Raw genomic sequence first — 15,368 nt, forward strand, 5'->3', positions numbered from 1 at the left:
TATGACTTTCATTCACAACCTCAAGGTCATGCTTTATGATAACACAGGATCATTAATCATTATTGTAAAGCTGTGTTTACACAAAATTCATTAAAAAATGTTTATTTTTTCGTACTCATAGATTCTATTAGATTATAGTATTATACTATCAGATTCTATTAGTATTATATGCTGCTACTTACACTAAATTTATTTTATACATTATACATAAAATGTATGATACGCCTACTGTACCTACATAATACACCATATACAAATATTATGATAAATATACTCTATTTATTATATGCTGATGCTTAACACCAAATTTATATCCATAAATTACATCATACATAGAATGTGTGATAGAATGAATGATAGTCTTTGTAGGGAAACATTCACAATTTCTGCATCAGATATTATTTATTCTTTTTTGAATAAGGATTGATTTGTTCTTCAACTATGTTTTTTATTTTAGATGCTATAAAGTAGGCCGAAATTTTCAATAAACATAGAAACTATCACAGTACGGTATAACTTACTAGGAATATAACCAAATTTGTTGTTTTATTTTTGGTCAAATAAACTGATCAATATAGAAAGAAGTATTGAAAATGTATGTAAAACAAAAAGATTTCTTCAAATTAATTAACAGAATAAAAATGTTTGACTTACCTGTGAAATGGTATTTCATTTCCTTTGACATGCCCATTCTTGCATCCAAATGCAACACAATACATCACCATTTTTCGGTCGTATTTTTATTCAATTCTACGCATTTCACTACAAATACATCACAATATTTAAGAGAAAAGGTTGTGATCTAATACTAATAGCCCTAATACTCATTCAAATCCGTTTTTAAACTTTGAAAATGAAAAATCGTACTCAAGAGCTGCAACAGCCTGCTTGAATGTATGAGTACGAGAGAGAAGGGAATCCCACACAGTATGCCTGTCTCACTCACTCCGCCTTTGTCTCTGATTTTTAAAAGCTGGATGATTCTGATTAATAAATTTACTATTGTAATTCATTTCATTATCCATAAATTGACCTTCTTGCCTGTGATATCATCCTCTTTGATTATAATTAGTTCGCCTTTGATTGTTTTCAGTGTTGAATCTGTTTTTTAACCTGGAGTTGGAAACTACATGAATTCGATGTAATGTTTTCTCTAATTGCTTGAAGTTTTGTGAAATTCCCGTTGCAACTATTAGTCGAATTTGTTCAGGTAATCCTTTCAAGATTATAGAAACTAGGCTAGATTCAGATAATGGGTGGTCTAGAAAAGTATTCCTGTATCGTAGGCTGGCGGCATATGCTGGAAAGGTTAGGTGAATTTTTGGTTGAAATTTACTATTAAGAATGTCGAATAAACATTCTTGTTGTAATTCGGTTGACCAGTATCTCTGCTTGAAGTTATCCAGAAATTCGTCCAACGACTGGAATTCATCTTTTTCTGATAAAAATGAAAATAATGCATCTGATTTTAGAAGAGAACAAAGTTGCAATTTCCATTCAAACCAAGACATACTATTTAGCTCTTGTACAGTTTGTATTTGGCGAATAAATTCAATGGCATTCATGGATTTATTCTGCGGGTCAAACACTCCTAATGTAGGTGTTATTTGGCTTACTTGATACTTGATATTCTCCCACTGGAAGCGTGTATGCGCCATGGTTGTCAGATTTTTTCATCATAATGTAGTGCTCAATTTCCTTGTGGTTCCTGGTGTCGGTGTGGTGAGATTCTTTCCTCAAAGTATTCTTGTAGACTATAATATAATATGGTCTCATTGTGAGGAATTATTTTAGTTTATTTTTAAATTGACTCAAGTTTTCCAAGGTCTTCAATTCATCTGGCAAGCAGTTGTATATCCTAGTGCAGATATATTTTGGTCCATATAGGGTCAGTCTGGATCATACCACTGTCACATGAGTGTCGTTTCTTCGTCTGGTGTTGTAGTGGTGATATTGCTGATTTCTCAAAAAAATATCTGGCTTCCTTCTAGTCATCAAACATGCCTCCTAAACAAACAGCACAGGTAGTTGTAACTGATATTGATAGGAATGGTTTTATTGAGATTGAATATTTTTCTGATTGTGACAAAACGTTGAATATCGAAACAGTTTCTGTAGAAGAATGTGAATTGTACATGGGTGAGATGATCAATAATCCTCTATCCATTGACGAAATCACTTCTTTATTGAGAACTGAGCATATGAACTCAGAAGAGAAAGAATGCATTATTAGTACTCTTATGAAATATCCCGAAATAATAAAATTCAAAGGTGATATATTAACTGCTACTAACTTGCTCAAGCATAAAATAGTGACTACAGACGAAGAACCTGTTTATTCAAAAAACTACCACTATCCTATCTCATTTGGGCAGGATATTAGTAATGGAATAAACAAGCTACTCGAACAAAAGATAATAAGACCGTCTAATTCTCCATACAACTCTCCCTTATGGGTTGTGCCGAAGAAACCTGATGCTTCAGGAAAACGCAAAGTTCGTCTTGTAGTAGATTATCGGAAATTGAACAACAAAACTAAAGATGATAGATTTCCTCTCCTGAATATTGAAGACTTGTTCTCAAAAATTGGTCGAGCAACGTACTTTTCGGCTATTGACCTTGTTTCAGGATTCCATCAAATCAAAATGGAACCCGAATCAATACCAAAAACAGCTTTTAGTACTGAAAATGATCATTATGAGTTTCTCAGAATGCCATTTGGGTTGAAGAATGGTCCACCTCAATTTCAAAGGACAATGAACTTGATATTTTGCGATTTACCAAATGTCCTTGTATATCTTGATGATATTATTATTTTTAGTGATAGCTTACAAGAGCACATGAAACACCTGAACGTTGTATTCAAACAATTGAAAACTCATCAACTAAAAATACAATTGGACAAGACCGAATTCTTTAAGAAAGAACTTCTATTTCTAGGTCACATAGTTTCGGAAAAAGGCATTCAGCCGAATCCTGAAAAAGTAAAAGCAATAAAAGATTTTCCCGTTCCACAAACTACTAAACAAATAAAACAATTTTTAGGTTTGGCAGGATACTACAGAAAAATGATAAAAGGATTCGCTAAAATAGCTCAACCTTTAACTAACGCATTGAGAAAAACATCCACTATAAACCCAAAAGATCCTAAATTCATTGAAGCTGTCAATTTTCTGAAAGAAGCAATTACTAATGCACCAATATTGCAGTTACCTAAATTGAATGATCCATATATTTTGACAACAGACTCATCCAATGTTAGCTTAGGGGCGGTCCTTAGTCAAATGACTGACAATAAAGATCTCCCAATTTCATTCGCTTCTAGAACACTCAATCTCGCTGAACAAAATCTTTCTACTATTGAAAAAGAAATGTTGGCAATAACTTGGGCAGTGAAACATTTCAGGCCATATTTGTATGGAAGAAAATTCACCCTAAGAACAGATCACAAGCCACTCCAATGGCTTCATTCTCTAAAAGAACCAAATGCTAAATTAATGAGATGGAAATTGTTAATGGAAGAGTATGATTACACCGTAGAATTCATAAAAGGTTGCTCAAATTGTGTTGCTGATTGTCTCTCACGGCCTTTCAATGTAAATATGATGGAAAGTAGTGATGAATTTACAGGTTTTGACGATTCAGAATTATTCCCAGGCTTTCCCGCGGAAAATAATGCGAACAATGCCAATGACAATGCCAATAACAATGATGAGTACGATGACATTGATATCAATGATCTGCTAAGATTCCATAACAATGAAGCTCCTCCGTTGGTGAGTGAAAGTGTATTGAATGATCTTGATGAACAAATAGGTAACAATTCGATAGTTGATGCAAATATTGATAATATTAATGAAAATGATGTGGAAACTGGCAACGAAAACCTTGTAAATAATACTAATAATGATAATGACAATGACTCACTAATGACACAACATTCTCAAGAAAGTTCAGATGATAGAATAGGTATAATGGACGAAAATAGTATCATAAACACTGAAGCAAACCAAATAGTTATTCCACGAGGTAAAGGAAAACCCCAATTCAAAAAGATCTTTAATAAAAACAGAAATTCTAAGTTCAATGACTAATGAAATTGTCAAAATAGTTCCCAACATAAAATTCCGAATCTACAAAAGAATAAACGCTGACATAACTGATGTAGATGAACAAACAATGATAATAGCTCAATGTCATGAAGACAAAAACTTCCACAGAGGAATTAACGAGAATTATAAACAAATATGTAAAAACTATGCTGTGCTACCAATTTTTCCTTAATCGGCTGGATAGCATTTAACACCTATTAACCTAAGGATAGTTGTCGGTTCCAATGTAATAGATTCTTGATAAATTATGAATGGATCTATCGCCTATGAATGAGAAATCCAGTTTTCAGAGCAAATGAACTTATAATCTTCAGATGAATTTTTGAAAAATATAATACAAATAGACAAAGAATTATATCTTATAAGCCTAAGTTCTAGAGTTACTACGAGCTAAAATACTTATCTAGTTTACAGTTGAAAAAACAGTGGCTATTGGCTTGTATACACACAAAACAAATTATATGGACAAAATAGAACACTATAAACTGTTTAAAACTCAATTTAAAACATTAATAAATTCACTTAAATGGAAAATGATTCAGAGCAAAAATTTACAACACACACATAGCCAGCCATTAGTTTCAGAGAAGAAAGAACAGGAAAAGCCTAAGTTACAAGTCACAGAGCAAAGCCTTGTTCGGTGTCGATTTTACAGACACGTCACCAAAAAAATTATAAATTACAAGTTTAGAATTCACATTTTATATTTGTTCTCAATAAAACTTTATTTTGAAACTATTATTTCAAACTTTCATATATCATCTCTATTTAACTAAACCATTTATCTTTTTAATTCTGTCAACCGAGCCTCGGTGACACCATGGAACAATGCAACAATCATTTACGATAATAAATTCTCCGTCAAAAAGTTTGTCCATCTATCGATGACTCTGATATTTACTATAAAGTTCCATAGATCTCGAATTAAAGATTCGATTCCAATGTGAGAAAAAATGTAATATTACAAATACCCCCCTCTTGACATAAAAAAATTTTACTGTTTGAAAATTTAAAGAAAAAAAATTACATTGACCCTAATGAAAATTTTGAATTGTAAATTTGAGAACAGTAACAATTTTTTCTATAAAAATATTACATGTCAACTATAATTGAAAATTATTATAAAAATTCATCAACAGCATTTGTTATATGTTTCCAAACAATATTTCAAAGTATAGAATATCAAAATTACTTTTGATTCAGCTTTATAATTTAAAGGAAAATATCTCAACAGAAAGTTTAATATGTAAAGAATAGTTTTTTGAAATTGCACATAAATTTAATAGATAGAAAAATTCAATTTTTATTGCATAAAAAAAAATTTAGTATGTTGAATAAAAAATTTATTATTATTTTTTTTTTTAAATGAATTGATGAATTGTTACATTTAATTTTCACATAAAATTTCAATAAATCAAAAAATGTTCATTTCTTTCACTATTGACGCGGTTGATTTTATCGATGCACATTTTGGAAAACAGTCCGTTAAGGCACTCAGTATGATTTTCAGTTAAGTGTGACTCCAATGTGATGACGTTAGTGTTGGGCTGATCTGGATGCACATAGTGTTGGGCTGATCTGGATGCACGTAGTGTTGGGCTGATACTTGTAGTCGACTGATGCATATCAAACTCGATACAGGTGACATCTCAGTTAGCATTGCCTCATGCTTGTAGTAGACGGCTGCATACCAAACTCGATACAGGTGACATCTCAGTTAGCATTGCTTCATGCTTGTAGTAGACGGCTGCATACCAAACTCGATACCAAACAGAGTCACATAAATTTTGTATCATATTTGTAATTATACAATGTACATTTCAGGCTTGAAATGACAATGTAATTCGTTTTTTGGAGAAGAGATAGACGCTGCATACAGGATTAATTTAGGTGAGGATTAATTTAGGTAAGGTTTGGTTTTTTGATACTTTCAGTGTTCTAGGTTTAGAGTTCTGCATACAGGAATAATTTAGGAGAGGATTTTTTTTTTTTTGAATCAATTCTTTCATGATACTGTGACTGTTATTCTGAATTCAAAGTTGCGAACGTGAACATGGATGACAATTACCTCCAGGTAATGTAGTAGTGTTGAAGTTTGAGATACAAAGTCAGCAATAAGCGTTGGCATTGTTATTAGCGTATGCTTTGGTGTCGGCATTGGCATCGGCTTAGATATTGGCATTGGCATCAGCATTGGCGCAGGCATTGGCATCGGCGCAGGCATTGAATCGGCGCAGATATTGGCATTGGCGTAGATATTGACATTGGCATTGGCGTAGATATTGGCGTTGGCATTGGCGTAGCTATTGGCATTGGCGCAGGCATCGGCGTAGTTATTGGCGTAGATATTGGCGTAGTTATTGGCATTGACATTGGCGTAGATTTTGGCATTGGTATCGGTGTTGATATTGGTGTAGATATTAGTGTAGGCCTCAGCGTAGATTTTGGTGTAGTTATTGGCGTAGATATTAGTGTCGGCATCAGCATTGGCGCAGGCATTGGCATCGGCGTAGATATTGGCGTTGGCATCAGCACAGGCATCGGCATAGATTTTGGCATGATTATTGGTGTTGATATTGGCGTAGTTATTAGTGTAGGCCACAGCGTAGATTTTGGCGTAGTTATTGGCGTAGATATTAGTGTTGGCATCAGCATTGGCGCAGGCATTGGCATCGGCGTAGATATTGGCGTTGGCATCAGCACAGGCATCGGCGTAGATTTTGGCGTGGTTATTGGTGTTGATATTGGCGTAGTTATTAGTGTAGGCCGCAGCGTAGATTTTGGCGTAGTTATTGTGTTGATATTGGCATAGTTATTAGTGTAGGCCACAGCGTAGATGAGTCACACTAGTTCGAAAATCACCCAAATGTTCTTAACACTCTTCATGGCGTTCACTTGTTGCCAATTTCGAGATTCACATGATAATTATTTCAATGTTAATGTCTGTGCTGTACCTGTTATCTTAAAATGCTTATAAACTAAGAAGAAAAACTTGCTTAGGCTATCAATACAATCTAATACACATGAAAATTATTTTTAAGTATATATAAAATTGAAATTTGTTAACATCCTATTATACAGTCAGCAATACATAAATTCTGAAATATGGAGATATCAATTATAAATTTTCACTAAAAAAATTTCATTTCCATCTATTCACTGTTCAAATATCAAAATTTAATCCATTCTTCAAAATAGAAATAGAATTTTATAACACTCTGTATCATTATCAAAATTGTAAAAAACATCAGATCATCACAACAAAAAATTAATTTCAATATATATTTCAATAATTTCAGACAATTGGTCTTCTATTCACAATCATTTCATAATATATCTGCATTTCATTATCATTTAGTATAACATTTCATTTATAGCATTTATAGCAAGTTCATTTCACATTTATGATTTATCATTCAGGGTTTCAAAATTATTTAGTTTTAATTTTGTGTTCAAAAATTGTATAAAAAGCAAAATATTTAATATTATTAATCATCGTTTGTTGGATACTATAGTTTATTTCGACTTTTCAATGTTCTGAACACAAGCTACATTTCATGACAAAACTTTACTATCAATCATTAAACAAGAAATCATTCAAAACATCAATAATATTTTGCTTCAAAGGCAATCAATATTCATAAGTAATCTGCATCTATGGCAATCAACATTATTAATCATTATTTTGCATCTATGGCAATCAACATAAGTAATCAACACAAAAAATATTATCTCATTACTGCCTCTCTAAGTCATAACCTCTGTTATTCCTTCTTTAGGCAATAATAGGTTTCCATCTCAAAAAACAATCACATACCAGCAAAATTCTAATCAACAAACCCCACTAAAAATTCTACATACACTCCAGCATCCATTTCAAACGATAATCAATCATATCAAAATTTATAGAACAAACAATTTTAAAAATTTTGAAAAAGATATCAATTACAAAACACTTTAGAAAAATTTTAGCCTTTAACTCATTTCAATTGATAATATAACACAACGTTTTTATTCAATGAAAACATTATTATTCAAGTTAACTTTCATTAATACATCACATATATATGGCTACAGAATTCATTAATACTTTCAAATTTTGAAGTTTATTTATTATAACAAAAGAATTTATAATTTAAAGACTGTATAATAAGTACAAACATTTCAAGATTATAATACAAAGATGATCAAGATGAATAATGGGTAAATAAGTTCCCTAAAAAATACAAAAAAGAGAAAAAGAAAACTGGGTAAATAAATTTCCTAAAACAACACACATTTCAAAATAAGTGATACATGATGAAAAAATATATCACAAGCACACAATTCTTTACACTACAATGGATAGATTTTAGAAAAGTTAAGTTTTATCAACAATTTAAAGATTAGGAAAATAAGCTACTATTTTAACTTCTAATATTATTTCAGAAGAATACAAATTTAAATGACTATGGACAAGATTGGTTAAGATATGCATCATAGAAGAATTTTACTGAACATTACACAAAGACAGGAAAGAATTGAAATTTGAAAAGATTAAGGGCCAAGAAAAATAGGCTACAGGAAAGAAAAAAGACACAATTATGGACTCTTACCATACACTGCGTAGCGATTATGCTATTCTGAATCCCGGCATAACACAGGATTCCTAATCATTGTGTGTTGGGGAATACCCTTTCATCATGTGATTCACTGTCATCATCTTGTAAATAAGCAACTTGAAACAACCTTTGAATACTAATACATCAATGGAGACTTTATGCTTTGTTTTCTTCAAGAACATGATTTTATTCATGGGTTCATTTGTTTCAACAAAGCCATTTTGCTCACAAAAGTTAGTCATGTTCACTTGAGAATGCATTGCATACACCTTTTCAATTCTCAGTTGAAAGTTGAACTCATCAACTTGACTCAAAGCAACATTCATTTTGTTTACATTGTTCCTAACCTCTACAGAAACCTGTCTCATGTAATCATTCACTTTGTTCATAGTTTTCCTAACCTTCAATGTAGCAATATTACTTTCATGATAGTTGACTTTCAGTGAAGACAACTCCCTACCTACCGGTACTTCTTTACTCAATTCTACTATCTCATTAAGGTTGACTTTTTCAACAACAGTAACTAGGCCTACATTGTCAGAAACTTGAATGAGTTGATCCTGTATCTTAACACTACTATTATCCTGCTTCAATTTGTTTTCATCTTCATGATTATCACTCAATGTTTCATGTGCATTTTTCAACAGAAGGTTTATACTAACCTGCTCTAGTCTAATGCTAGCAAATTCTTGCTTCATCTCATCAAACCTAGCATTAAACTTAGCATTTTGCTCATCAATCTTGGCATTTTGCTCATCAAACTTTTGTGTTAAGAATGTTATAAGATTCAGATCATTTTTAATGTTTGCCATTTTGTAATATGCACTGATATCTATTCATTAAAACTTGATCTCTCTTGAACCGATTTCCCACTCAGCAGTATACCATTCATAACCTATCAAGATATCTATCCTACTAATAATTTTTTATAACCAGGGATATATTTTGTAGTTTGAGTCCCACACCAGGGCGTACCATTTGGGACATATTTATTTTGTAATTCGGTCCCACCACAGGGGTAACATTTGCCGTGCTACCAATTTTTCCTTAATCGGCTGGATAGCATTTAACACCTATTAACCTAAGGATAGTTGTCGGTTCCAATGTAATAGATTCTTGATAAATTATGAATGGATCTATCGCCTATGAATGAGAAATCCAGTTTTCAGAGCAAATGAACTTATAATCTTCAGATGAATTTTTGAAAAATATAATACAAATAGACAAAGAATTATATCTTATAAGCCTAAGTTCTAGAGTTACTACGAGCTAAAATACTTATCTAGTTTACAGTTGAAAAAACAGTGGCTATTGGCTTGTATACACACAAAACAAATTATATGGACAAAATAGAACACTATAAACTGTTTAAAACTCAATTTAAAACATTAATAAATTCACTTAATGGAAAATGATTCAGAGCAAAAATTTACAACACACACATAGCCAGCCATTAGTTTCAGAGAAGAAAGAACAGGAAAAGCCTAAGTTACAAGTCACAGAGCAAAGCCTTGTTCGGTGTCGATTTTACAGACACGTCACCAAAAAAATTATAAATTACAAGTTTAGAATTCACATTTTATATTTGTTCTCAATAAAACTTTATTTTGAAACTATTATTTCAAACTTTCATATATCATCTCTATTTAACTAAACCATTTATCTTTTTAATTCTGTCAACCGAGCCTCGGTGACACCATGGAACAATGCAACAATCATTTACAATAATAAATTCTCCGTCAAAAAGTTTGTCCATCTATCGATGACTCTGATATTTACTATAAAGTTCCATAGATCTCGAATTGAAGATTCGATTCCAATGTGAGAAAAAATGTAATATTACAACTACTATTGGCCCGCAATGCACAAAGACGTAACCGAATTTGTAAATAAATGTGAAATCTGTTTGAAAACCAAGTATGAAAGAAACCCAATTTAAACTAAATTCAAACTAACTCCCACACCTAGCCTACTAAACCTTTCAAAAACTTCAGATTGACACTTTCACGTATAATAATATTAAAATCCTCACAATTGTTGATTCGTTTTCTAAAAGACTTTCCGCCTACACATTGAAATCAGCTAACAGTATCGAAATAATAAAAAATCTAAACAACTATCTTTCAGTTTTCCCAATTCCAAAATGCATTCAAACCAATAACGGATTAGAATTCAACAATGCACTATACAAACAATTCACTGAAATAAATGGTATTGAAACTTACTTCACCACACCTTATCATCCCCAATCTCAAGGCCTAATAGAAAGAACACACTCCACAATTATTGAAATTCTACAAGGACTCGAAATTAAATTCCCAAAATATAGTGATGAACAAAAACTTCGATTAGCTTTGTGAACCTATAACAATTCGATAAAAGATCAATTCAACTTAAGCCCAAATGAACTAACTTTCGGAATTCAGAATTATTTACCAAAAAATCAAGATCAGGATAATCCCGCAGTAATCACTGAAGAACTTGCTAATCAATACTTCAAAGAAATACAAGCGTTGAATGATGCCGTTTACAAGAAATAATCGAGGAAAAAGAAAAACGAACAGAAAAATGTAACAAAAATAGAGAGGAACCACCTGAAATACCAGATAGGATATTCATCAAAAACCCGAAATTTCACAAAAATGTTCCAAGGTATAGCACAGCTACTAAGGAAGGTGATAGGTTTAAAATGAAAAGAAATGTAATCAAAATCCCCCCTTATAGAATGAAAAGGCCTCGTAAAAAAGTAAAAGATAATCTAATTGTTGCAGATGAAGGCAATGACCATCCTTCTGTTGTTCCTGATCCCAGCAACATTGATGTACAGACTGACAGACTTGACAAAGACAGCAGGAATAATTCCGATTAAAATAGGACAATCTATGCTCATTAATGACACATACAAAGTTATCCATTTTACTAACTTGACTGACCTTAAAATACAATCTTTGAAATTACAGACTCATATTAATAATCTGCAAGTCGCTTACATATCCTCTGACATTATTGAATCCTTGAAGAAAATTTCACTCAACCAATATTTTAAATTAGAAATGATTTCTGAAAATAAAAATAAAAAGGTAAAACATGGACTAATGAACGGATTAGGAAACGCCATATCATGGTTGACAGGACTTATGACTGCTGACGACAAAGAACACCTCGACAAAGTTATTGATAAAATAGGAAATAATGAATTACATCTTGTTAAAAGTGAAGAACATAATTTTGAAATGAACCATGAGTTAATTAAGAAATTTAATTTCGATGTTGAGCATATTAATTCAAATAATAAAGCATTCGAAAATATTACTAACGAAACTGCCAATATTGTCAAAAATATATGCAAGCTGTTGACTTAATTACTTTGACTATACAATTGTTGGATGATGAAATAAATGATGTTGTTAACTCGTTGATGTATTGCAAAGAAGGGAAACTTCATCCATCAATTTTGAGCTTTGATGATTTTCGTAGGTTAATTGATTATAAGAATTATTCATTAGCTAGTAGAGATTCCAGTATTTTATGGGAGATTAGTAATAGCACTTTTATTTTATCGAAATCTGTTATAACTTACATTATCCATTTACCAAAATTAAACAATTTATTTGAAAAATATGACCTTCTGTCTTATCCTGTTGAAATGGAATCAAATGTTCACACCATGAAATTAAAGAAATTAAAAGAAAAATCGATATCTGTGTCTCAAAACAAAAAGCTTTGGAAATTGACCAATTGTCAAAAATTCTCTTCTATTTATTTTTGTACTTCAGGAGAAATTATACATGATAACTGTATTTTGTCTGTAGTAAATAATAAGGATTTGGATAGTTGTGTAAGAATAGAAATAATTAATGATAGACCATTTATGAATTATTTCGAAAATTGTAATTGTATTTTAGGATATAAGTTTGATCAAATTAATATCAATAATGGCACTATAAATACTCCCTCATCTTTCCTTATCAATCTGGATATCAATGATAAAATGACAGATGTAAAATTACTGTTTTCTTCAGTTACCACATATGCACAAAAATTAAGTCATGTACCAAATAAAATTCATACTAAACTTATCAATTTGAAAGATGTTAGTGAACTTGATGATATTGAACCTAGAGATTTTGATTTTATAAATTTTGAAGATTCTTTCGTCCTTAAGACATGCCACATTGTAATTTTTGTTTTAAGTACATTTATACTTCTTGTAATTTTGATAATCGTTTATTACAAATTTAAGAAGCTAACCAGTGTACTAAATTACCGAATTGATACACAAGTACCAATATCATCAACCCCTACCATAAGCTATATTGTACCACCTAGAAATTAGATCTAAGTTAGTAAACTTTAATTTGTAACTTAATTTTAATTTTTGTAATTTTTGAGTGTCCCAAATTTATTTTTCGGGACGAAAAAAACTTGAGGAGGGAGGAATTATGTAAACCTAAACAATTATTGATGTGCTGACTACTATTTTTGTCAGTACCACTTAGTGTCGCTCTCAGCGCGCTCATTTTAGTTAGTCTACTCCAGCCACTTGATGTGTTAACATGTAATTTTTGCAAATAAAATTTATTTTCAAAAACTGAGTTTTAATGAACATGAACGTGTTATATATATATATATATATATATATATATATATATATATATATATATAAAAATTAAAACAGGAGACACAATATAAATAGATTGAAAACACTTAAAAACTTACATTAGAAATGGGGTAAATTTTCGGAGACTGTGTCTCCTTTCTCAACCGAGAAGACTGCAGTTTTGAATCAAACAGTTGTGTGACCACAGAGCACGCAAGGAGCCTCAATTGTAGCAGCAGAAACCACAGATTACGAGGTGCAGACGGATGGAGAGAAAAAGGGTACAGATTCAGGAGACATTATGGGGTATTTAGGTGGCGGTTACCAGACAGCACCTGCCATCCAAATACAACCTATAAATACAAAATTTATAACAAAACTAACAGTAGTTAGAAGACAGCTCATTTATATTATACTAGCCATCAGGCTCGCTTTGTTCGCCATATCTGTCTAGCCAGGAGGCTCCGCCCCCTGGACCCCCGACTGGATTGTTCAAAAATAAGATCAGCGGGCTAGCTTCGCTAGCCTGCATGTAGACCTCAGTGGAACCTCTGTACCGAATTTGAATGTATTATGTCATTTTGATCTCAAAAAACACCTGTTACTATATCGGCGTATCTTTGGCGAACAAAATTCTTCCACCTCAGCTAAACCTGTGTACTGAAATTTTTTCAATATATTTCCATCAATATTATTGAAAAAGGTGAGGAAATGCAGAAAATCTGTGAAAACGCTAATTTTGGGCATATCTTTGGCATTATTTCAAATTCCTTCTAACACAACATTATTGCACCCCAGCTGAGCTTCCGAAGTAAATTTGAACATTTTTTGTTTATTTGATCTCGATGAAGCTGAGAAAATGCTAAAAAACGTAGATTTTGGGCGTATCTTTGCAAATTTCTCCAAATCTGTTATTATTGCGCCTCTAAAGGGCCAAATTTGAAATGTTATGTCATATTTTCATCATATGTTAGGACGATCCAGTCGGGGTTCCGGACTAAACGTTTGGCTAAACAGATATGGCGAGCGAAGCGAGCCTGATGGCTAGGTATATAATATTCCCAGGATTAGCTCTGATTGAAGTAGCAGTACCCAGTCAATTTTCCCGCGATAAAACAGGACCTCCTAAATAGGTATTTAGGAGGTACTGGATAAATTGGTATTCAGGAGGTCCTGGATAAATGCATTTAAATCTTCAACTTGGTGCCAACCTAACAAAACTCAACTTAATGCCACCCTAACAAAATTTTTAATTTAGTTACCAGAACAACTGTTTTGAAGAGGTACTCTCTCTAGATTATAGTTCTATATTAACATATGATTTATGGACATTTCAATTATAATTTTCAGATATTGAAATAAGAAAAATATACATGCTAAAAGACGAGCTTTAAACCCTTTAAAACCACCCTTTGAGTTGAAATATCGCCAAAAGATTTCTTAGTGCGCCTCCAAAGGACCAACTGTACATATACCTACCAAACTTGAACCTCTTGTAGTTTCGTTTTTGTCTCAATTTTGTCTTTTAGATATTTTTATAGATAAATAATCCATATTCACTTTTTGTAATCATTTTCAATTCTATTTTACGAATAGATTGTCTCTCATTATATTAGTGTGATCGTTCAGTTATGTGTCAACAGTATTTTTGAATCGCGTAGTCATTTGCTTTTTTGTTTCCCAGCCTAAAACGTTGCTTCATTCTTCCAGCATTGTTCCTCTCTTGTGCATCAACTTTTCGAAGTCCCAAATGTTTCTTCAAAACTTCAAGTATTTCTATGAAGTATGGTCACTGTTGATTTATGCGCATTGATTTCGACAAATCAATCTGCGCTATACATCTCGCCGTTCACCGTTTCAAAATTGATTCATTAGTTTTTGTTTTATCTTCATTCCAAGTTTTTCATGTGCGTCACAGCTTGCAGTGTACATGAAATTTTTCTTCAGTGTTGAAACTTCTTCATTCATTCAGTGTTCAATCCAAATTCATCTTATGTTTTGGATCTCGTATCTAGCTTGCAATTTGGATCTTTTGCAATGCTACTCATTGAAGAA

The 15,368-nt window shown here is 32.0% G+C and overlaps 1 protein-coding gene across 1 annotated transcript; it reads left to right on the forward strand.

The window, feature by feature from the left end:
- The first annotated feature begins 965 nt into the window (after positions 1 to 965).
- Positions 966 to 13,248, forward strand: LOC120349903. The gene is made up of 2 exons (XM_039421332.1): positions 966 to 1,210; positions 11,485 to 13,248. The coding sequence occupies exon 2, from the start codon at positions 12,057 to 12,059 to the stop codon at positions 13,047 to 13,049; it is 993 nt and encodes a 330-aa protein (XP_039277266.1). The 5' UTR covers positions 966 to 1,210; positions 11,485 to 12,056; the 3' UTR covers positions 13,050 to 13,248.
- Positions 13,249 to 15,368: the final 2,120 nt, after the last annotated feature.

The sequence above is a fragment of the Nilaparvata lugens genome, chromosome 2, assembly GCF_014356525.2.
Source record: "Nilaparvata lugens isolate BPH chromosome 2, ASM1435652v1, whole genome shotgun sequence".
Lineage (NCBI taxonomy): Eukaryota > Metazoa > Arthropoda > Insecta > Hemiptera > Delphacidae > Nilaparvata > Nilaparvata lugens.

What these genes read in the sequence shown, in the direction of transcription:
- LOC120349903 (XM_039421332.1), top strand. Translation starts at nt 12,057, where the DNA reads ATGCAAGCTGTTGACTTAATTACTTTGACTATACAATTGTTGGATGAT.